General features: G+C 42.2%; 1 protein-coding gene across 1 annotated transcript in view; it reads right to left on the bottom strand.

Moving 5' to 3' along the window:
* Window positions 1–770: 770 nt before the first annotated feature.
* Window positions 771–24241, bottom strand: part of SH3YL1 (SH3 and SYLF domain containing 1) — an 898181-nt gene continuing 874710 nt past the window's right edge. The window contains exon 10 of the mRNA XM_078647885.1: window positions 771–946. Coding sequence (XP_078504011.1) covers window positions 786–946 — 161 coding nt within the window. The 3' untranslated portion in view covers window positions 771–785. The remainder of the gene's footprint in view (window positions 947–24241) is intronic.

Below are 24241 nucleotides of genomic sequence, written 5' to 3'. Positions count from 1 at the left end.
GATAAAGACTTTCATACACTTCTCAGGATATGCACCAATGAGGAAGAAGCTAGAGGAACCATTGCATTACAAAATACATTCGAGGATTCTCTGATAGTAGTATTGCAGTGGATTTAGTGGTTCTCTTCAAGCATACTTGATGATACACTGTATACTGACAGTTTGAATGTCCTTGGTTAAGCACGATGCTGGGAGAAATCTCTGGGAATGTTCTTTAATTGCTAGATCAAACTTTCACTACTTCATTTAGAACAGGAAACAGTAGTACTGGACATCATGTGACATACAGCGATAGTGATTCAAGAAGGAAGACGGTGTAAAAACAGTTTATGTTAGTTGCATTTGAAGCAGGGGGAAAAGAAAATAGCTCTCACAACCCCCCAACCCCTCCTGCTGATGATTTCATATATTTATCTGTTTCACAACTAATAAGGTAGTTATGCAGTTTCCAGCTCTCCTCAGGAAGTGCCGCAAGGTTTTTTTTTTTATTTAAAAGCCGGGATGCTATTAATCGTGATTCCCTTGCGCCAAGTTGAAACTTGGAAGAATATGTGACAGCAATGTCTGAATGTAATCCATAGCTGCATGATTCTCTTAAATAATTGAATTAATACTTTAGACGCAGCATGATACTATTATATTAAAATACATTGTGCGTTTACGGTTAAAAGAAAACACAAGGGCACACCATACTCCATGAGATTGCTTCCATGAGTCACTTTTATTTAATTTCAAACAACAAAGCCAAATTGAAAACAACTGTTTCTTTCCTGAGCCATGTTTCATCAAGCAGCAGCCATTGCAGACGCACAGAGTGTGCCTGTGTTTAATACCACTGTGCGTCGGGTTACTTGTGTCATGAGAAATTGCCTGATAGATTTTTTTTTTTTTAGGACTGGGGTTGGACGGAGGTAAAACAAGAACAGCTGCCTCATATCAACGGTGTCTAAGGGAAAATAAAAATAAATCTGAAGTTATTAGTGTTTGAAAGACACATCATGTAATATCACCAAAGGTTGTACAAGTCGGCCGAACATCTGGAGCTGGTTTCAGTATGTTGCTGCTCAGAGAACTGGGAAAAATTAGCATGGTATTTTATGTAATGTGTAAGGCAGGTAAACAGTTAGGAATGTGTTGATCTGAAGCAACAAGCATTGTCAACGCCACTATGGCAAGAATATTGTAATAACGCATCCAAATAAAGGCATGCACAATGCAAATTTGTTTGTACGTGCATTTTTTCGCATCCGTTAGCATTTTACAGGCAGATATGTTAGCTTTGCCAGTGCATGTTAATTTCTATTGTGGAAAAAGATTGCTTCCATAAAGCATTCAAGTGCATCGGCATTTTCATATAGTGTTTATGGTTCATTTTGTAATATAGAAGACAATCAATGGAAACCTTTAAGGCAACGTCCTGTCATAGGCCACGATCTTGGGTCTAAGGCAGAATGTAAAATGTATTTCTTTACTTTGTCATTACAGGTTCTCGTATTCAAAACTACTTCATTGTGAATCTTCAAAAGAAATAATTTCAGAATTCCTCTTTGTCTTTCTTTTTTGTCATTATGTTTTCTATCCACCGAGACCCCTGACCTAACCTATTTCCCTTTCGCTTTGATTAAAATTTCTGATTTATATGATAATCAGAGTCTGCCATATACTTCCAGGTATCTTACAACTATGTGCATGGCATTGAGACAGAAAGTCGTGTCTTAATGTTTGTAAGACATCAGGTTATTGGATGAGGGAAGTGGAAGCTCGAGTCAGGGAACAACCACAGTCCTTGTCAGTGTGAATCACAAAAGTCATTAAATTAATCTGAGCGTAGCCGTCTAGTAGATGGCACAATAGCAATCAGGTTCAACTCAGAGCCAATGTGCAAAGTATTAATGTAGTATACAAACAGCAGTAACTTGATTACACAACACTAGAAAAATACCAAACCAATTCAGAAAACCAGAGTACATTTTATTAAACAGAATGATATCAGAACAACAAAAATCTGATCAGTAGAACTGAAGGTATTTAATGTTGAAGTTTTAAGTAAATATAGTGCCTAAAAGCACGAAGCTCCACTCGCGTCATCTGGTCGCTGTAAATAGGGGGAAAATCACACATTCAGGCTGACTATAATGGAGCACTAGTCAGATACAGGTACCGGATTAGTTCCGGTGAAAGAGTTAGTTTCTCGAAGTCCGGCATGAAGAGTACCGTTCACGGTGGAGGAGGCCGTGAAGAGCATGTATAGCATTGTGGATGGTCGTCATTGCCAGGTCTGGTGGCTTATTGGACTAATGCATCCACAAAGCAGGGGCCTGTGTTTGAGCTCATGGTCACAGGACCAAATCCTGCCGGGTCCACTCAGCCTTTCATCCATCTGAGGTTGATAAAATGAGTACTATTGAGTTGGGTAACAATAAAAATCTGTTATTCAGCGCCTTGAGACCCATGGGTGGTAAGTGCGCTTTACAAGTGTTATGTGTTACTGCAATGATCAGACTGGACAGCATGGGCTGTCATCAGTGTGGCAGTGTCTTCAAACTTCTTAATGCTGTTTCGCCCTGCAAAATATATATATTTTTTAAATCCCTCGGGCTTCCCTCAATTTTTTCACAATATTCTGCTAAATTGGTAATGTTTAACTATGTCTAAACATATCTTAACATTGCCGATAAGTTCTGTTACCCCATTTTACACATACTCCCAGTTAGGATATAAATAACAAAAATTGTTAGGGATGGCCCATTACAAGGTGGCTTACTGCTGCTCATGTTTTTAACACTTAAAACAAAGCATGATGCTTTTCTTGGCCGGAGACTTGCAACCCCTTGAGCTCCCTTAAGGCCCCCCAAGGGGGCCTGCCCCCAAGTTTGAAGACCTCTGCTATAGCATGAAGAACCGTTCGGGTGTCGCGGATGGTCATGATGAAGCTTTATATAGACAGTAATCAAATGAAGTTTGCCCGAAGACCAAAAGATAAAACGAGACGCGCAGAAAGAGAAAAAAATTATTCCTATTTTAAAAAAGAACCCTCACTCACCAACCTGGTCGGTGATACGCTTCATCATCGGGTTCCCACCCGAGTAGCCAAATGCCACTCCATCCATCACAGCTTACAAAAGAAAACTCGATGAGTTCAATAAGGAAATAAATGAGTACAAAGAAAACTTAACCCAATCAAAGGTTCAGAAATTTCAAAAAGACCTAAAGCTTTTTTCGTACGTTAAGACATATCCCTACTCTGACCCAAACTTATACACAGCCTACTAAAACTGACAAAAATTCAGACCTTTCGGGAGATGACTCTTCAGTCAGCAGTGGCCCCAGTGCAGGGAATGGGAGGTCTAGACAGAGGGGGATGAACAGATCTCAAAATCCTCAGAACACTTGGCCCAACTAATGCCCCCATGATGGGTGGTTTTCCAGGCCCTTCAACCCACACCAACCGTACCACATGTTTCCACCTTTCCCACAACCTTTGTTTCCACAGAACACATACAGGCCGTCTTTTTTAGAGAGGGGCAGGAGGGGAAGAGAAAGAAGAAAGAGACAGAACCAGGTACACTAGGAGGAGCAGGAGGACCCAGCAGGGAACAATACGAGGAGCAAAACACGGGACCCGAGGGACGAGCAAAAGCAGGACTTAGTCACCAATCTGTCCACTAGGTCCCTCAACCCAGCTGAAGAAAGGGTCCTCAACAAAGGGCTAAGTTTCATCCTAACAGCAAAACTGTTCAGTCTGCATTGCGAAACTGCTGAGTTTTTTATAAAGCTAAAGCTAAAAGCTTTTTTTGAGAGACATGGACCGAGGGAGAATATCTCTGACCAGCGTGAGACATGCTTGCTTTTAAAATCTACATTTATTCCAGCCCCCTACTCAATCCCTGTGGAGGTGATGACTTTTGATCAAGCCGTTTTCAACGACGTTGAAAAAATGCTGAATAAACAACAATTCTTCAATATGAGCAAAGAAGAAAATCAGGCTCTTGAAAAACTGAAAAATTGTGACACAATTGTCATAAAACAGACAGACAAAGGTGGCGGAGTGGTGTGCAGGAAAAGGTAGCCTATCAAACGGAGTGTCACTGTTTGTTAACTAACAGGAAGAATTATACCCCCCTGACTACTAATCCCACTCACAAACTGAAAAAAGAAATTAGATCTTTGGTGGATTCTGCTGAGGCCAGTGGCTACATCTCGAAACTGGAGGCTGATTTTTTCATGACCTGTGATGAGAAAGTTCCATACTTCTATACGCTGCCCAAAATACACACAAATAAAATCCCTCCCCCTGGCAAACCCATCGTGTCTGGGATAGAGTCGTTTCTTGAACCCTTATCACGTTTTTGTGATTTGTTTCTGAAAACCTTTTTTTACACAACACTGAGACCTACCTGAAGGACACCAAAAGTCTACTTAATCTCCTCAGGGACATTACTGTGGATGAATCAACCATATTGGTTAGTTTTGACATCGAAAGCCTGCATACCAGCCTTCCACAGGATGACACCTTGCAAGTACTAAAATAAGCCCTCAATGATGTAGATTGGACATATAAGACACCCAGACACTTCATCCTTGAGTGCGCCAAACTGGCACACCGAAGGAATTTTTTCAAATTTGAGGGAGAATTGTACCTCCAAACCAACGGAACTTCCATGGGAAACACTTCGTCCCAAGTGTGGCAGGGCTTTACGTCTTTGAGGAAAAATTCATACTAGGCGAGACCAATAGATTCACTTCCTACATCTCTTTGTGAAAGAGATATTGATGACGTCCTTGTCATTTGGCAAGGACCTAAGGAAATGCTAACTGGTTTCTTCACATGGATAAATACCTGTGATAACAATCTGAGGTTCACCCACTCAATGGATAGTAACACCATGGTGTTCCTAGATATCACTATTACCAAAGAGAATGGCAGATTGGAAACAAAGACCCACCAAAAACCTACTTCCAAGAACAACCTTCTCAGGTTCGAGAGTTTTCATCCCAGGGCCCGGAGGGAAAATCTCCCCTAAGGACAGTATCTCAGGCTAAGGTGTAACTGTAGCAAAACCTCAGACTATCAGGTCCAAACAGCAGACCTTTCAAGAAAGCTATCCTGCAGGGATTACACTGACAGGATACTTAACACTTGCCAGAAGCGTGCTAGGAACCAACCACGAGAAGCCCTCCTAGAAGAAAAACAACAAACAAAAACATTCCACTAACATGCGTCACCACGTACAGCACTGTCTCCAACCAGGTGACAAAATCCATCAATATGCATTGGAGAATCCTCCAGACTGGTAACCTACGTTAGGAGAAATCCTTGTTTTCCTTCAAGAAGGCAAGGAGTCTAAAAGATACCCTTGCAGCCACCCGCCCTAGGTTAGGGGAACAAGAGAAAACACCCACTGTACTGAACGCATGGGGTCTACCAAACATCACTGGCCACTACCCCTGCAGAAATTGCAGTGTGTGCCATTTAATAACTGCAACAAAAACTTTGAACCTTGAACCCGGGAAAGTGTGGACCCAGAGGGCACACACAAACTGCAATAGCATGAATGTTATATACCTTATAAAATGTCCATGCGGCCTGCGTTATGTAGGCATGACAGGAAGGAAGGTCAAATAGAGGATCTGTGAACATTGAAGCACAATTAGGTGCAAAAAAAAAAAATCACGACAAAATTACTGAACATTTTTTCCAGGTGAATCACACCACCAATGACATGAGATGGACAGTCATAGGACTAGGAACAAACAATATGGACAAGTCCTTCATGAGGTTTTCAGGTCCACGGTCCTGGCCCAAACCTTCACAGAGAAGAGCGCAAACAACTGCAAGTAGTTTTAGGAAACCCCTCACCCACCTACCTAGTAGATGGCATGCTACATCATCGGGGTCCAGCTGGATCACCTAGCGCAATCCAGCTGTGCTTCAATGCCTGAATTACAGCAGAGCAGGTTGCTTGTGTAAGAAAAGTGAAGTGCTATGTGAAGTGCAGTTATGGGTTAAAAATGCCTCTAGGAATAACCCTTGTAAAAATTGTAATAAAAGGGCCCTAGGACATAGGTAAAAACATTATCGGGATCTGCATGAGGTTTATAAATGTACCTCTGCATCCCAGCGGAGATTTAGGTCTACTAGTTTCAGGCTTTATGTTGGTTCATCAGGCTTTCATCAGGACCAAAATGGACTGTGTGACCAAAAAAAGGGGGTGGGATGTTTACAGTGGTGATAGTATCAGCACACACCCTAAAGTTTGCTTTGAGTGTAGTGTATTTTTTATTGCTTACAAATCCATTGCCAGCGGGACCCGATCGGCTGCATAGGTCACATCGACTTATATTCCCCCGACAAAAGGTCAGCAGGGGTAACAGCAGAGATCAATCGGATCCATGAGGCTAGCAGACTCAGAGTCTAAGTACTCCATACAGAGGATTTGTAAGTAATAAAAAATCCACTACACTCAAAGCACCCTTTTTTTTTAACCCATAACTGCACTTCACATAGCACTTCACTTTCCTTACACAAACAACCTGCTCCGCTGTAACTCAGGTGTTGAAGCACAGCTGAATTGCGCTAGGTGATCCAGCTGGGCCCCGATGCTGAAGCATACCACCTACTCGGTAGGTGGGTGAGAGGTTTCCTAAAACTACTTGGAGCTGTTTGGGCTCCTCTCTTTTAAGATTTTGGCCAGGACCGCAGACCTGAAAACCTCAAGAAGGACTTGTCCATTTTGTTTGTTCATATACTACTTAGGGAAGAGGACAAGTTAACTTTTTCCTTACTCTCTAGTTGTTTCTTTACAGTCGTAGAACTAGTCAAAACCAAGGAACATATCCAACGGCTGCTACTGGAGAAAGAACAGCGTTAGGTCTATAGGCTCAACTCATAAGAAAGGGCTGAATGATAACATCCTGTGGAATTCCGTAAAACAAAAATAATATTTCCACAGAGACTTCTTGATTCTGATATTTGTTAAGCACTATCACCGAGATTCTTCTATACCTACAGTTTCTATTGGACACAATGAGAAATTACACCACCTACTGTTTCATGAAACTTGATGTTCTAGGGACTTTACAGGGCAGAGATTTCTTCCACGTGGAACAGTAGAGTTAATACATGTTCAAATGTGGGTAACATTATGAATTACACCATTTCCAACAGTGGAAGCAAACACGTAACAGACCCGTGGCAACTCCCCCCGACGTAACCACGTGACCACTATGTGCGCCACAAACACTGCCGGCTTCTCAAATCATTCAAAAAGCCGCTGGGACCCGAACAGTGATCCTCGGGTTTCCGTGCTGGGGATTCCTAGGTAGGACGGCGGGCAGTGTGGTTTGATGACGTTAGTGGTTGCAAAACGCAGGTGCGCTCCGCACTTTTAATTACGTCTGAGAGGCAAGTGGTTAATGCAGCAGTGTGTGTTTTGTCTCTTTTACACCTAACAGTGTTTGAATACAACCAACGCCCCCCCACGATTTCCATGGGGCCAAACGAAGCTTAGTCTTTAGTAAGCTTGGTTTTTAGTTCTCCTTCATGTTTGTCATTTATATTCACACGGGCCCTAGTACAAATGTACTTCATGTGCATGTGTGTGTTTTACGAGCTCCACATAATACTATGCTCATGCAGAGGTGAACACGATGACATCCACATATATAAGGCATAATGTGGTTATGATGCTTGAATGGGGGTGAACTTTTACTCCTTCTCTAAATAACCACGATTACATGTTGTGAAATGCCACAGCTCACAATATGACCAATATGCATGGTATGCTTGCACGGTTTAGGTACATACCATTTTGCATGCTAGTCACGGAGATGCGTATGAGAGGAAATTACTTTTCGTATATACAAAATGATCATATGTGACTTTGTGTTCGTTTTCCAGATACACTTTACCTTTCACAGAAGGCTGAAAGGCAGACATACCGTAAGTAAGTGGTATGGTTTATATGTGACTCAGGCCCGGGTGCACCTTAGCGCGTGCATACCCCTCGGGTCACGATTGAGGACCTGAACAAAGCATAGCAGTGTCATTCACAGGCTGAAACATGTAGACCGTGACTTTTCATCACTACTCTCACTATTCAGATGCCGCAGGCCAATTTAACCTACACTGGCATCACACTTCATTATTTATCTTGTATAATTGCTCCATATTAAAATTCTGGAAACAATAAAGAAATTTTAACTCACTATACTTTTTCTTTACACACTTGTACCTTTGTCATTGAACAACCTGCTCAGCTGTAATCAGGAGTCAAAGCACACCGAGTGGCATTCAGCTACTCGGGTGGGAACCCGATTATGAAGGTTGGTGAGTGAGGGTTCTTTTTTAAAATAAGATTAACGTTTTTCTCTTTCTGCGCCTCTCGTTTTATCTTTTGGTCTTGGAGGAAACTCCCTCATTTGATTACTGTATTATCTCTAGGGGACTGGGAGTGTTCCCCATCTAAATAACCCTTTCTCTCGATTTATACTGTGGCAGCCAACGCGGCTGTTGCACTACAGCGCAAAGTGCAGATCTCATGTTGCAGGTGTTTGCTGGTGGTCGCTATGGCGCAAATAGCAGGTCTTCACCTGAGCTTTGCTTGCCGGTCATCACAGGTGGCACATTCTCAGTGCAAATATATTCACTCGTGGTTGCAAAGAAACCAAACTTTGGGATTTCACTTTTTCTTCCTGGGAGGAGCTCAGACAGATGGCAGCCAAGGGTCCAGGACCAGGGTGTTAAAGATTGGAGGGATTTGTTAGCATGAGCTGAAAGCCATTTTGTATTTTGGCAGCCATTTTAGTTAGCCATGTGCTCGCCATGTGCTCTTTCCCTCTTCAGAGACTTGCACATGCTCAGAAGGGCCTAGCTAGTAGAATGCACCTGCTCCTCTAGTATAACTGTCAGGCTATTTTTGCTGCTGTATGGAGAAGTAACTCCCCTCCCACTTTGTTGAGCAAGCAGATCTTGTATGCCCATATTAGGCATTTTGCATGCTTACATGAGCCAGGACTGCCCCTTGGTCTTATGCTGACTATGTAACCCTAGCGTATATAAAGCCCCAGTTTTCTGTACTCCTTAGACTGCCTCATACATTTGCTAAGGGTTCTGTGTGACGTTGTATCCCTCATCTGAGGTGAATAAATGCATTCTTTTTATATTTCAGTTTCTGTGCCAATTTCTTCTTTGTTGGTTTAAAAGGACCAAGTATCAGTGAGACCCCTCAGAAGGTTTTATGTGCTACAAGGGGGGCACTTTTGGGGAATCATAAATCACTCCAGCTGTGGCCAGCAGGGCCCATGCAGGTGCAGTTACACATCCAGGCAGGTCCAGTGCAGCATGTTCAACTGGGCACCTGCAGGGAGGCCTCTGGGGCTTGTTGCTTTCCTGTGGTTCTGACAGGTCAGCCAACTGACCCTTGGAATCACTAAGATTAGATTGGTATGAAGAGAGCAGATTCGGTCTTCCTTCTGATGGCAGCAGGGCAGTCCTCTGGTGGCAGGGCTTCTTCTGTAATGTCAACATGTCCAGAAGTGTACTGATGAGTGGCACTGGAGATCCAATATTAATGTGTGGTGTAAGCATTTGAAGTGTGTGTGTGGGGGGATTCCCTATACTAACCCCACATCTGGTTCTGAAACTTCTTCGCATCTCCTGTCAAGACTCACTCCAAGAAGTCTGGGGTGAGATAACATAAGGCCAGCCTGGTGGCAGATTCCTTTTTGTGTGAAGGCAAGCAATTTGAGGTGCAATTGGGACAGGGCAAAGCTTCACCTGAGCCATCCTGTCCACACCTAAACCGTTTTGTGTCACTGTTTGGGAGGAATACACAAACCCCAACAGCAGAGCCATTCACAGACATGTGACCCAGGACACTGGCAGAAGGCACAAATAGTTAAGCCAAGAAACTGCCAAATTTCTTAAAGTGTCATTTTTAGAATTGTGACTTAAAATATGACGTTGCCATTAAAGAAGATTTTAAATTACAATGCATTTGAGTGTAAACACCATATCACTATATGCTCCCAATTAAAAGTTTTCACCTATTAAATGTAATAGGGTAAACCAGCATTAGTCAGTAGGAGAGATAGGCCTTAAGGGGTTTTTCACTTGGAGGACATATAAAACTGAAATACACATTTCCTTCTTTTTAAATACATTACAGCCTGCCCAATCAACCTTTAGGGCCTACCCTAATGGGTTACTTATATGCATTAAAAAGGTGACAAAAGGTTTATTTTGCCAGGTTGAAATGGCAGTTTAAAACTGCACTACAGGCTGCAGTGGCAGGCTTGAAACATGTTTTAAAAGGTTACCTTAGTGGGTGGCAGAAGGAGTGCTGCTGCCTACTAGTATTTGATTTAGAGGCCCTGTATACCAGTAACATATACTAGGTACTTACAAATAAATTAAATGTACCAATCAGGTAGGTACTATGCTTTTAGGGAGAGAGCACAAACACTTTGCCACTGGCTATTAGGGAAGAAGTGCCAACAAAAACAGGTTCCGCAACTGAAGACAAAAATCAGGGGGAGTGTCTGCAAAAAAAAGGTCAGGTCAGCAATGTTACAGGCAGTACAAGCTTTAAAACCTTCTTTGAAGACATTTCTTTCTAGTTTTCTGCTCTACCTTTCCGCGCCAGGATACTTTTTTAGTAATCGAGCGCGTTATAAAAGCCTTTATATCATATCATATCATTTCTCAAAACATACTAAGTTATGTTTTGCAAAAGGTCATGATCCGGCCACTTTTTTGAGGTTGCCAGTCTGTATTTAGTCCCAATGGATCCTGCTCATTGCAGCAGAAGCAGGTATCTAAGATTGTGGAATGCTGTAAGTTTTTTCTGGGGTTCACAAAGGCCTGCAAGAAGGTGAGAAAAGACTTCCATCTCGGAACATAAGTGTGACAAACGGGGACATTTTTCAGTACGGTGTTCACGAATGACATTTGGGACCCGATATGTTGGGACATGTGGCCCGTGGCCCCAAAGTTCACAGTGAATTCTTCTGTAGTCACTTTATGTACACAATGCTATCTGCTGGAACTTTTTTGGTTAACTTGGGGTGTTTGATTACATTATTTTATACAGTGGCGAACACTGCTGAATAACTTGACAACTAAAGGCTATCCTATTTTCACCCCATCCACACATACTCAAAAGCCTTCCAACACACCACATGCCCTATACACCCAAAACATGCATGCTCCTCAACACACACTCACTCAGCAACCACACCACAGACATGGTACCTACTGGAAGACGCCGCCCCTGACCTCCTCTTCCTCACAGAACATATATTTAACGCCAGATATCACCATCCCCCCTCTCTGCCAATTACAAGAACTTCGGGCAATACCGCTAAAACAGGCCTCGAGAAGAGATTGCCATTGTTTACAAAGACACCTTCATCTGCACTGAAATAAACCACATGGAGCAACTCAACTTCAAATCACAGCAAATTCCACCCTGAATGGGACCTTAGTCTACCATCCCCAAGGCACCAGAGCCAACTTTGCAAACAACATCACTGACTTCATCGCCCCCCTAGTCCTTTACGCCAGTCTTTTCACCCTCCTAGGAGGCTTAAATTTGCATCTTGAAGAGTGGACCGACCTAAAATCAGCAACCCTTCTTGACAACCTCTGGAACCTGGAACTAACCCTACACTTGACAGAGCTGACCCATGCCGCCGCACATATTGTAGACCCAATCTTTACATCTTTCGATAACATTAGTATCAATATTCCAAGGGTCATTTGGATAGACCATGTCAAGCCAATTTTACATTCCACATCCATTAATGTAGAAGAGCCCCCACATTGGGCCTAGTAAGTCGACAGAGGAACAACCTAACAGAAGTGGATGACCGCCCTACATGAAAACAAGCCAGAACCCACAAGCATACTGGCATGTGATATCGAGAACTTCAACAAGTGGATCACCAACTGGGCTGGCACTCTGACCTCCATACAACTAAGCAACACAATAAAAAGCCAAACATAAGCCATCTGGCACACAGAACACCTCAAAATGATCAGGCAACACTAGAAACAACTGAGACGAAAATTGGGGAACCAGCAACAGGGAAGTGAAATAGATGCCTTGAAAGCCGCCTAGTGGAGGTACCACCAACTCATCAGAGAAACGAAGAAAAAGGCCCTTGTTGAACAAATAAACACCAGCTCCAACAACAGCAAAGAAATCTTCTCAATTATCAAAGATTTCACCCACCCATAGATGTCACCGGAAACATCAACTCATCACAAGATGTGTGCAACAGCCTATCAAACTACTTTTGCAGCAAATTTGCAACCATATACAGCAACTTCCTCCCATAGCCAGACCCCCTGGCCCTCTCTAGAAGTCTCCGAGTGATGAAGTAAGTCAACACAATCCTCACACGCGACACCATTAGCACAGAGAAAACCACGACAACCATGAAGAAAATTCAAAAACCCTCAGCTGACCAGACTAAGCTAGCCAAATACCGACCAATATCTTCTTTCCCTACCCAGCTAATGTCCAGAAAAAAACCTCAACAAGCACCTCTCCAATCACCTCGCCATACATCAGCTTCTCAACATCATATAATCAGGATTCAGACCCAAACCACAACACGGAAACCCCCCTCATAGCAACAGATGACATCTGAATAATGCTTATCAGGGGGGAACTGCAGGCGTTCTCCTTCTAGACCTATCAGCAGCTTTCAACACCATCTACCACACCATCCTAAACCAACGACTCCACCAACAAGGCATCCAGGGACTCGCACTCGAATGGATATGTTCTTTCCACATGGAAGATCCTAAACCGCCAATGCGGCACAAGATCTTATTTGTGGAGTCCTGCAGGGCTCCTCGCTCAGCCCAGCACTTCAACATCTACAAAATCCTGCTGGCCAATGAGATAAGAGCTCACAACGCAAACATTCTCATGACAAGTAACTGAAGCTGTCCTTCTCGGACAAAACACCCAAAACCAGGAACAGGTTGACTACATACATGACAGAAGTGCCACCTGGATTAAATCCAATTGCCTCAAATTGAACTCAGACATGACCTAGATAGTAGTCTTCTGAAAGAATCCGTTGTCATATGACTCCACCTGATGGCCCACAGATCTTGGACCCACCCCCACATCCTGCTCGCAAGCGAGAAACCTCCAAATTATCATACACGACAAACTGGACATGACTGCCCAAGTCAGTGCAGTGGTCTGGTTCTTCTGCGACTCACTTAGGATGCTGAAGAAAAGGTTCAAGTGGCTACCAGATAACACCAGGAAAATTATCACCTAAACACTTATCACAAGCAAACTAGACAATGGAAAAACCCTGTATGCAGGAATTACCAACCAGCTTACTTGCAGACTGCAGACCATTCAAAACACAGCAGCCAGACTAGTCTTCAACCTCCCACATCATACCACATTATAGGGAACTCCACTGACTCCTGATACACAAGCATGCATGCTTTAAGCTCCTCACCCACACCTAGAAAGCTCTCCAAAACACTGTTACTGCTTACCTGAACAACTGTTTTCACTTCCACCAATCTTAAAAGGCACCTTTGGTCTGCTGGTCTCTCACTGACACACACCCCACGCAAAAGCAGAGCAGGGGGCCATGCCTTCTAGTGCCTGGCCTCTAAAGCCTGGAACCACCTCCCACAACACATCAGAGCTTCCTCCTCTCTTCTTGACTTTCGCATGAAGATGAAGACCTGGCTTTTTAAGTAAGCCCCTAAGACTGGCCTCACACACCTGCTACAGAGCACATGGAAACCCTCATTGGTAATTAGCGAGCTGTAAAAACCAGTAACATAACATATTTGCCTATTCCTTCTATTTCTTTTTAAAATGAAAAATGTATGGCTCAATTATTTTCTGGAAGTGGTACCACAGGTCTGAAAGGCTTTACCTCTGACGTTAACTACCACTACCTCACTGACTTGCTTCAAAGCTGAACTGAAAGCCCTTTATGTTGAAAGACATTCTTTTAATTAATCTTTCTTCCTTCCAACCTCTCTCAGACTTATAGTCTGCACTAAGCCTTGCCTTGAGGGTTACGTTTTTGACCTCGATTTAATATTAAACTTCATTTGGACCCATACCTGTTCAACTTTTGTTACTCAATATTTATTACTGGTGCAACTGATGTTTTTCCTATAATGTCCTGTTCCTACTGCTACTCAATATTTTAACTGTTATAAAATAGAATTCTCATTTAATGTTTCTCTTTCTGTTGTAAAGCACTATTACAACTTTGGGTGATGTTCGTGCTATGTAAGATTGCATAAAGAAAAATGCATAACAAAATATATATAAATAAATGTGAAAGCAGAGGGATTGGATGCCCTTTCCTACCAATATCTACAACCACCTTTTGACCACATGTGCCTGCATAATGAACAGAATTTCAATATGCCTCAATGTATCAATATATGATGGGGGAGAAATTAATGCCATCAGTGAGACAAAGATGCTTATTACTAGCATATCTCTGCGACAGCTATATAAACCCACTGAGCAAAAAATTAAATACTGATCTTTCAAACAGTAAGCATTAGAACAATGACATTTCTAATAATAGGTCTTACTGTTTCCAGTTCCAGTGCACTCATTTTGTTCACTTTGGAAAGATAAATGCATGGTTACTCATGGATATCTGAGTAGGCACTAACCTGCCTGGGATATTTACTGTGAATTAAAGCTACACTTGGTTGGGCTAGGATTGGGCATTCTGAAAATTACAGACCCCGCTGTTAGAAATGGGGGTCTCTAGTTGGCAAGGGCTTGCACCTTTGTCCAAGTAGGGACCCTTCTTCCCAGTCAGGATAAGGGAGTTCACTCCTAAAATAACCCCTGCTCATCCCCTTGGTAGCTTGGCACGAGCAGTCAGGCTCATCTTGGAGGGAGTGTGTAAAGCATTTGCACATAACCAACAGTAATACAGTGTATGCACTACAGAAAGACACCACACCAGTTTAGAAAAATATCCAATATTTTTATATACTTCAGACAAGACCGAAAAACGATAAAAATCAACAATATAGTACTTAGAAATCTTCAGTTATCAAAATAAACTTGAAAAACAGTTCCTTGAAGTTGATAGCTCTGGCTGGGGCTATCACGGCATCGTGAACAACAACTCCAAACAGTTCTGGCTGACTGCGGCATCGCGGGCCAGCTACGGTGTTCCCGTAAACCCACAGACCTGCAAAACAGGTCATCGACGATCTCTCTTTGAGCTCCGAAAGCGCGGCGTCCGCAGGCATCGGTTTGAGAGATGGGTGCAGGCGTCGTCTGGCCCTTGATTTCACACGCATTGCAGATCGCACCCCTCGCTGTTGAAGTCAGGAGCGCTGGCAGGTGTCGGGTGCTACGCTGCGAAGTGCAGCAGTACAGCATGCTGTGCCATCAGGTCGTAGTGCAGGCAGCTGCTCAGTGATGGTTGTCCATCGGCGTTGGTGAGACCAGGGCTGCGGTGCGAAGTGATGTGATGAATGCGATGATTGTCGTGGTGCTGGCAGGTCATGGTGCAAGCAGCATCATTGTCGTTGCTGAATAGCTGTTGTCGGCTGATGAACTGGAGTCAATGGCGCCGGCATCGGTAGGCCAAGGCTGCGGTGTGGGATGAGGGCAGTGTGTCATGTAACTTATGAGTGATGCTCTGGAACCACGGTGCAAGCAGCAGCATCAGCGTGGAGCGCCGTCATCGGGGGTACCAAGGCGACTATGTGAAGCGAGATCGTGTGGAGTGCATCACGTGCAAGCACCGGCTTGTGGCGGCATCAGCAGGCATCATCGGTGAGACCAGGGTTGAATTGCTGCGTTGCGGCAGTGACCTCTGCGGTGCCTTCAGGACACAGAGTTGGCAGGGGCGTTGTAGACAGCGTCATGTTGCTTTTTCTTCTGTTGCAGCACAAAACACAAAGTCACTAATGCTGGGAGCAGAAGAACTTGAAGAATTTGCTGTTCCTGAGACCTCTTGAACAGGGTGCAAGCTTTACCTCAAGCCCTTGGAGAAAGTCACAGAAAGAGATTGCAGAAGGTTCGATCCAGTCTCTTCACTGCCCAAGACAGAAGCAGCCACTGCAGGCCAACACAGCAAAGCACACAGCAAAGTAGTGGTTCCTCTGAACAGCTTCTCCAGCTCCTCTTCTTGGCTGTCCTCACGGATGCAGCTTCCTGGCAGGGGGTGGAGATGGCATCTGCAAGGCAGACCGGGCCCACTCAGGTGCAAGGAAATCTCCTTTCTCTACTCTAAATGCAACCCATGTCTATTCAGCCCAGCCCTGGCCCATCAGGCTCTCTGGAGCCACTGCCCCTCTCCTCTCCAGCCCCTGTCATCCCAAAGCCAGACAGCCAATCCACAATCCCAGCAGAGGCACACAGGATGGCAAAGCAAGAAAATATCTACTTTCTAAAAGTGGTATTCTCAAACACAGAATGTGAAACCCATCTTCACTAAAAGATGCCTTTAACATTCTGAGTCCAGACATACTAAATATTATTTTTCTACCTTGTTCCCAGGGGTACTTATGTTTATACTATGGTATAAACAAACTCCCCATTCTGTCCTTTAGGAACAGGCAGCCTTGCAATGGTAAAAAACGAAATGCACTGTAATTCACGACCAAGACATATCACAAACATTAGTACATGTCCTATCTTCAACATACACAACGCCCTACCCACTGGTGTGGCTTGGGACTACCTCAGGGGTGACTAACATGTAGAAAAAGGGAACGTTGGGGCCTGGCAAGTGGGTGCACTTGCCAGGTCAACATGGCAGTTACAAACTGCGCACAGACTCTGCAGTGGCAGGTCTGAGTTACCTTTTCAGGGCTACTTCTGTGTGTGGCACAACTAGTGCTGCAAGCCCACTACTAGCATTTGGTTTACCAGCCCTGGCACTCTCAATGCACTTTCTAGGGCCTCACCAGTAAATCAAATAAGCCAATCATGGAAACACCAATCCATAACATAATTTAGAACAGAAACGCTTGCACTTAACACTTAACAGCAGAGAGAAAGTGCACAGAGACACTAAACCAGCAAAAACAGAGTAAAAACCGGGAGGTCAGAAAGCAAAAACACAGGGGAAACACGTCAAAAGATGCCAAGTCTAACACACCGCTGATTCTTTTAGGCGCCAACAACCTTATTCTATATTGGGGTCGGAGCGACATTGGGGATGTTTTATGCAGGGTATGCAAAGCACCTTACCCTTGGTAGTACAGGATGTGGGAGCATTAGACAAACATCCTGTCAGGCAACAAGAATAAGAGCTTTGTTTGTTTGGAAGGGAGATTCATGGCATCTTTTGGTACAGTGCAATACTTCAGTGCAACAGTCTCAGTAATATGAGTTAACTACTTGCAATGAGAGAGAACACTGGCTTTTTTCAACGCACAGCTCTCAATGAAGCATACCTCTAATTGTCATCAGAGGTACTCTGCTTACAGCAGCAGGGAGAGTACTACCACTTCTCACCAGGGGTGTGCGACTTTCACTGCAACAGTGGCAGCATTTTTCAGTAGGATAGCATTAGTTTCAATAGAAGGGAGCCTGCACTCATCGGCAGGAGAGCTATAATTTCAATCAGTGTAACAACCAGCCTCTCTTAGCGTACTTATTCGTAGTAAGGTTATTTTTTTGTTGTATTTCATAGCAGCTGGATTCTGTGCTTCAGGTGATTTGGTCTGTGTTCTGCAGAAATATTTGATTGACAATAGAGACTTTTTGTGAGTTATATAGACTATTTCAGATAGTATAAAACAGTGGTGTACTTCTTTTTGAGATCAATGTAAGTTCAAAGGGAAAATTGTTTTGCATGATTATTTCAGGTACTGTTTTGATGGCAAAAAACATTTTTATTATTACTGTGAAAAATTTGAGCTATTTAATTATTAATATTAGTTGCCAATAGATAGAAAGTTGTTAGATTTGGTTCTGCATACATTTTTAAAAGAATATTTACATGAAAAGGGTTTATCTTTTCATGCACTGTTTTTCTGACGGTTGGTGATTTCTCTGATCAACTTTTGATTTTCCTATATCTTTTTCTTATTATAAAGTCTGTTGAAAAGAATAAAAAAGGAAGCATCTGGTGGGGTAACATAATTGATTTGACGCCAGCCACTGTCCAGCAGCTTTTCTGAGGTAAGGGCTTGGTGGAGTTAGAATAGCAATTTTGTCCTCTAGTCACTCTCCAGCACCTTTCTTTGTTTAAGTACCCAGTAGAGTTAGAACAACAATTCTGCCTTCCAGTCACTGTCCTGCACCTTCCCAGAGTTAAGTACCTGGCGGAATTAAAATAGGAATTTTGCCAGTCATTGTCCAGTACCTTCCCTGAGGTAAGTACACAGCGGAGCTACAATGGAAATTGTGGCCCCCAGTAACTGTCCAGGATCAAATCTGAGAAAGCAATTCTATTTTCATAATTATATTTCAAATAAGTTTTCATTTGTATACCTTCCTGTGGTGTTCAATTAGCAACTGAACTTGAAAGGTCCGCTGTGGCCTGCTTTCTCGAAGTCTGTAAAATGTAAAACATTTCTAAATATACATTTGTTTGTCAGCTAATGTTAGCATTGTTTGAGCACATTATTGACCACGTTTATACGTACTTGTCTTGCTAGATGGCAGTGTTTGCAACTGGGTGTTGCTCTCTCAATCCTGCTCTCAATCCTGCTCTCAATGGCAAGTGTGGTCAAATTATAAGTATGTATACCACTGAGCACAAAATGATAGACTGCTGAATTTATATGTTTTTTGGGGTAGTCGATAATTCACAGTAAAACATGATTTGGAATTTGTTTTTATTCTGGTTTAAAATCTGACTGAATGTTCATGTAATTGAGTTGGTGAAAAAAAAAACTTTTATGACCATTCGAATTTCACAACAGCCCTTTTGGTTGGGGTTAAGTTACATACATATGCTTGAAATAAAGAAATGACTATTGTGTACATGGTAAACACATTCATTTTGATATTTGCTCTATGACATGTTCTTAAAATATTTATTTAATGCTAAAAATGTGTACCAAAATGTTAGTTTGCTGCAATAAGTTTCTTACTGTTGCATCGTTTATTACTCACATTTTTTATTTGCCTAATAGTACTTGAAATGTTAACATATGTATTCTGAGGTTACTCATGTAGATTATTTTTAAAATATTTATTTAATGTTGGCAATGAGTACCAGAATGTTAATGTACTTTCTCTTTTTTTGGTCATGTTGCGTCATTTATTCGTAATTTTATTATTATAAATTTAGAATGACTTATTTTAATATATTAATATATTGCATTGCAAAGGTATGAGTCACAATAGTATGAGTGGTAATAGTATGCATGGTAATGGTACTTATAATGTACCTCCATTTGACTTTGTCGTAGTGATGTGCATGGTAAAGGTGAGCATGGTAGTGATGGATACATTGTAAAGATAACCACGTGCAGAAGTACCTAGAACAGGAATGTTTTGACATGGCAGAAAGCTGGTACTCTGGAAGACAGAGCAAGCAGTGAGTGAGTACTCACCTGTTAATCCAGCCGTATTGGACATGGCAGCAGTGTCCCCACAAATACCTATAGTTAGGTGTTAAAATAAGGTAAACACCTAACATTTAAAAAATCTGAATTTCACCAATTAATGTTTACTGAGCTAACTATAATGTGCGCCCCCGCCATGCATGCCTTGTGACCCTACATATTACACCAGTCACAGTATTTTAAATGGCATCACTGATGACATGTGAAACCATTTCATAGATAACACCACTGATGAAATCGGTGATAATACCATGGAGTTACAAAGGGTATGGGTCTTTGGCATGGAAATAGCATAAGCCCTAAAGACAAGTGTAATTCTACATTTTAAAAGTTATACGGTGCACCATTTACAAATCAGTAATGTTTGGGGTGGAAAACGAACTCCATGTTAAACAAAGCAAAGGCTGAGTTCACCTGATGTGGATTGCAACTGTATGTTTGAAAGTAGGTTGCGGCTTAAAGTCAAAGCCTGTCCTAAAGAATCTGTGAGAAAGGCATGAAGCTCCTGTTACCAATTGATTAACCACCAGTGGATACCTAGGCACGTGCCCATGTTAAATAGCTGTAATACATTGGTACAGACAAATTATGTGAGCCAAGAATATTTATTTTAAGAATGTAACTATATATTTTGAGACACCGAAGATTATTGAAGAATGTAGGGGTATCCACTTACAGGTGGTTCATCTCCTGCTGGTGCTGTTTGCATGGCTCTAAGAATGATGCCATTATGCCCATCTCAGGAATGCGTGAAGTACATTTTACTAAACTATGGAGCTTTATCCATAGAACCTAATGGAAGGAGTGGCAAACGATACCTGTCAAGCTCTTGACTTAAAATGCGGGTCATGTGATGTCTTTAAGAGGGTAATCCCATTACGGTGAATAAAAAATGGGCCACAGGTGTAGCGTGTTGAATTACGTCAAACCCAAAAATACGGTGTCAGAATGACGGCATGGTGCCATTAATGATGTCACAATTGATGTAATATGTGAGGCCATAAGCAGTGCAAGGGGGTGTAAGTTATAGTTAGCTCAAAAAACTAAAGCTGAAGAATTGAAGAGGTTTTTTGAATTTTAGTTTATATCTTATTTCAACATCTAACTATGGAGTTACTTTAACCTTTGTTTTTCTCAAGGAAAATATCTATCTATTTAAATGTATAGATAGATATATCATTAGACATATATATATATAAATATATATTACCTACTGGCGGTCGCCAGTAGGTATATATAGTTAGGATTTTTTCTCTATGGGTTTTTTGAAAATTCTATGTCTAATAACTTTGGCGTTTGTGGACGGAATTGGCTGAAATTTTCAGGAAAATGGCACATTTTGTTTCTGAGCAGCCCCTGAAAATTGGGGGGGGTTTCGTCCAGGGGGGGTCGAGAAAAAAGGGGGGTCCCAAAACGTGTTTTTAACATTGAGTTTTCCATAGGGCGGTTGGCCTCACTTTTAGCCCGAACGGCTGAATGGATTTGCACGAAACTTGGCAAAATTGTAGGGACTGGTAGCCCGATGTGCCTTTTGTAGGTCTCAATATATGTGCTCCAGTGGATTTTGAGAAATTAACGTTTAAAAAAAGATATATATCTGTAACAGCGGACCGGGCAGCGTCCCAGGACGCGTACTTTTCGCGCAACGGAGCTTTGTGAAGCGAAGCTGATTGGTTCTCCGGCGTCTGTCAACATTCCAAACAGTCCGTAGCGGCCGCCATCTTGTCTCTCGGTAGGATCGAGAGACAAGAGGAGGCGAAAGCGAAGGGGCAAATGACCATAAGGGGGAATAGTAGATCCTCGCTGACCCCCTAGGTTTGATGTGGAGGTTTTAAAAGGGCCCCGCGGGGCAAAAAAATAAAATAATAATAATAATCGAACGGCTGAATGGATTTGCACGAAACTTGGTAAAATATTAGGGACTGGTAGCCCGATGTGCCTTTGCTAGGTCTCAATATATGTGCTCCAGTGGATTTTGAGAAATTAACGTTCAAAAAAAGATATATATCTGTAACAGCGCTCCTCTTCGCGTACTTTTCGCGTTACGGAGCTTTGCGAAGCGGATTGGTTCTCCGGCGTCTGTCAACATTCCAAACAGTCCGTAGCGGCCGCCATCTTGTCTCTCGGTAGGATTGAGAGACAAGAGGAGGCCAAAGCGAAGGGGGAAATGACCATAAGGGGGCATAGTAGATCCTTCCTGACCTCTTAGGTTTGATGTACCATTTTGCCAAGTTTGGTGTAATTCCGTTCAGCCATTCAGGCTGTAGACGTATGTAAATGTCCTATGGAAAATTGCATGGGGAAAACACATTTGAAAGTGTTGAAATTTAGAACCAATTAAAATGTTACTTTGGTTTTGTATTTGTGTGTGATGAAAGTTAATTGGTTATGTATATATGTCAAATGAGAGGAAACCACAGCCATTTTGTGATACTACTGTCTGAGGTACATTTGTGAGGAATTTTTGGTGGTGAATTTCTGGTGTTTGATTTACACAGTACTAACACTTCTCCTACTTTTAAAAAGGTGAGTTGTTAATTTGTAAGGGGAACTATGTTGTACACTTGAAGATAATTTGAAAAATGTTTTCTGTTATTTATTTGCAGTCCTTCTGTTATACTAAATACTTGATAAAGTTAGTTTTATATTATGTATTACTAAAAACGATAAATGAAAGTGATTATTTTTTTCTGCAATTTACAGCAAGCAATTTCAAAATAAAATGGCTCACAATGAAGAGACCGTGGCAATTTCTTTTGAATTGTCCACTACATTGATTGAAATTGAGAGCACCAATAATGAAATATTGTCACAAGGAGGACATGACTTGTATGATTCCATTAGATTGATTGAAATGGACAGCACCAAGAATGAAATATTGTCACAAGGAGATGACTTGAATGATTCCACTACGTTGATTGAAATTGAGAGCAGCAATAATGAAATATTGTCACAAGGAGGAGATGACTTGTATGATTCCATTAGATTGATTGAAATGGACAGCACCAATAATGAAATATTGTCACAAGGAGGAGATGACTTGAATGATTCCACTACATTGATTGAAATTGAGAGCACCAATAATGAAATATTGTCACGAGGAGATGACTTGAATGATTCCACTACATTGATTGAAATTGACAGCACCAATAATGAAATATTGTCACAAGGAGGAGATGACTTGAATGATTTTTTTGATCAATCTCTTGATGGCGAATTTATCGAGTGTTTGGAGACCATAGAGTTACAAGAATCATTATTGCAGACTTTTCATGAGGACATTGCTGATGAGGACATGTTACTAGTTCTTTCAAATTTAGAAAATTCTGAAGAATAAATTTATATTTAGAAATCAAAAATTGTTTGAGACATTATTCATTTTTATTTTTAATTTATGAGGTTGTAGCGAAGTGATTGTAGTATAAAATGAGACTTATAGTATAGAGTGCAACATTTTTATGTTACATGGTAAGTTTACTCATATTTACTTCCCTTCTGCCACTATATTATCTCCAATGTGTATTTGACATCTCTTCTTCATCTCCGGCCTCCTTTCTCTCACTGTGTGTCTCCGATGCATCTTATCGCTGCTATTTTGTGTAATTACAGAAGAGAGTAAAATAAAATAGTTCGGAACGTGAAAAGGGGGCAAAGTAGAGTACTCCTCACCCCCTAGGCCTTTTTAGGCGGTCCCAAAAGGATCAGTTTCTGCTTTCCTGAGAGATTATGGTATGAGTTCCATATACCACAATAACTTGCATTACAACATGCAAGATATCTATCTCCTATTACCAACTTTTGGAGATATTCGCGCTAAGCGCGAATATCTCCAAAAAGTAACACCTGCCCTGAGCAGTTCTTAGCCATGTTATCCAATGGTAGGTGGATAACATGGCTAAGAGCATTAGCTCGGTAATGTATGAATATCGCTGAGTTTTTAGCGATATTCATGCATTGCGGCCGTTTATTATCGCATTTGCGATAAACCTTGATAATAGCAAGGTTTATCTTCGATAATTTCTGACGATGCTTAGCGGTAAAAAATTCGTTGGTAAGCATCGTTAGCGATAAATATCGCTTAACTTTGGTAATATGCCCCAACGTCTGTTAACGTTCGATTCGAAGGAAATGAGGAAGTGTTGAAAAACATTGTCTGCGCCATCTTGCCTTTTTTGAAATGCCACACTTTTGTCGTGCACGGCAGCCATTTTAGATGTCTTGACCAGACCCACTCTCTGCACGCTGTCGATTCGTAGCATGGCTCCTCACCCTCGCAAGCATCTTCCCCAGGCACTGGTCACCACCGCTCTCTGTCTTATGCATGGGCAATAAACCTCCCCCCATCTGCGCTGCTCTTCCCTGAGAATCACACTCTGTGCCCGCCCGACACCTCCCTTTCGCCCTATTCACTACCGCACCCTCTGACACTCCTCTTCCTCTGTGTCTGATTGTCCAGGCTATCAGCTAGCCCTGCAGATGTAGTTTATGGCCCCAGCTGTAAAGAATCACCCCTCTTCAAAGGAGTTATAGTAGATCAAGGCCCACACCCGATGAGATCCGTCACACCACACGTGTTCCTACTATCTGAAAACCATCCTGTATTGTGATTGGGGAGGGGACCGAGCCTGAAGCGGAAGATTCCAGGAATGACTCTTTGTACATCAAAGTTTTTAC

Source organism: Lissotriton helveticus, chromosome 6 (genome assembly GCF_964261635.1).
Source record: "Lissotriton helveticus chromosome 6, aLisHel1.1, whole genome shotgun sequence".
In the NCBI taxonomy this organism is placed as follows: domain Eukaryota; kingdom Metazoa; phylum Chordata; class Amphibia; order Caudata; family Salamandridae; genus Lissotriton; species Lissotriton helveticus.
This window is presented reverse-complemented; position numbering and strand designations above follow the sequence as displayed.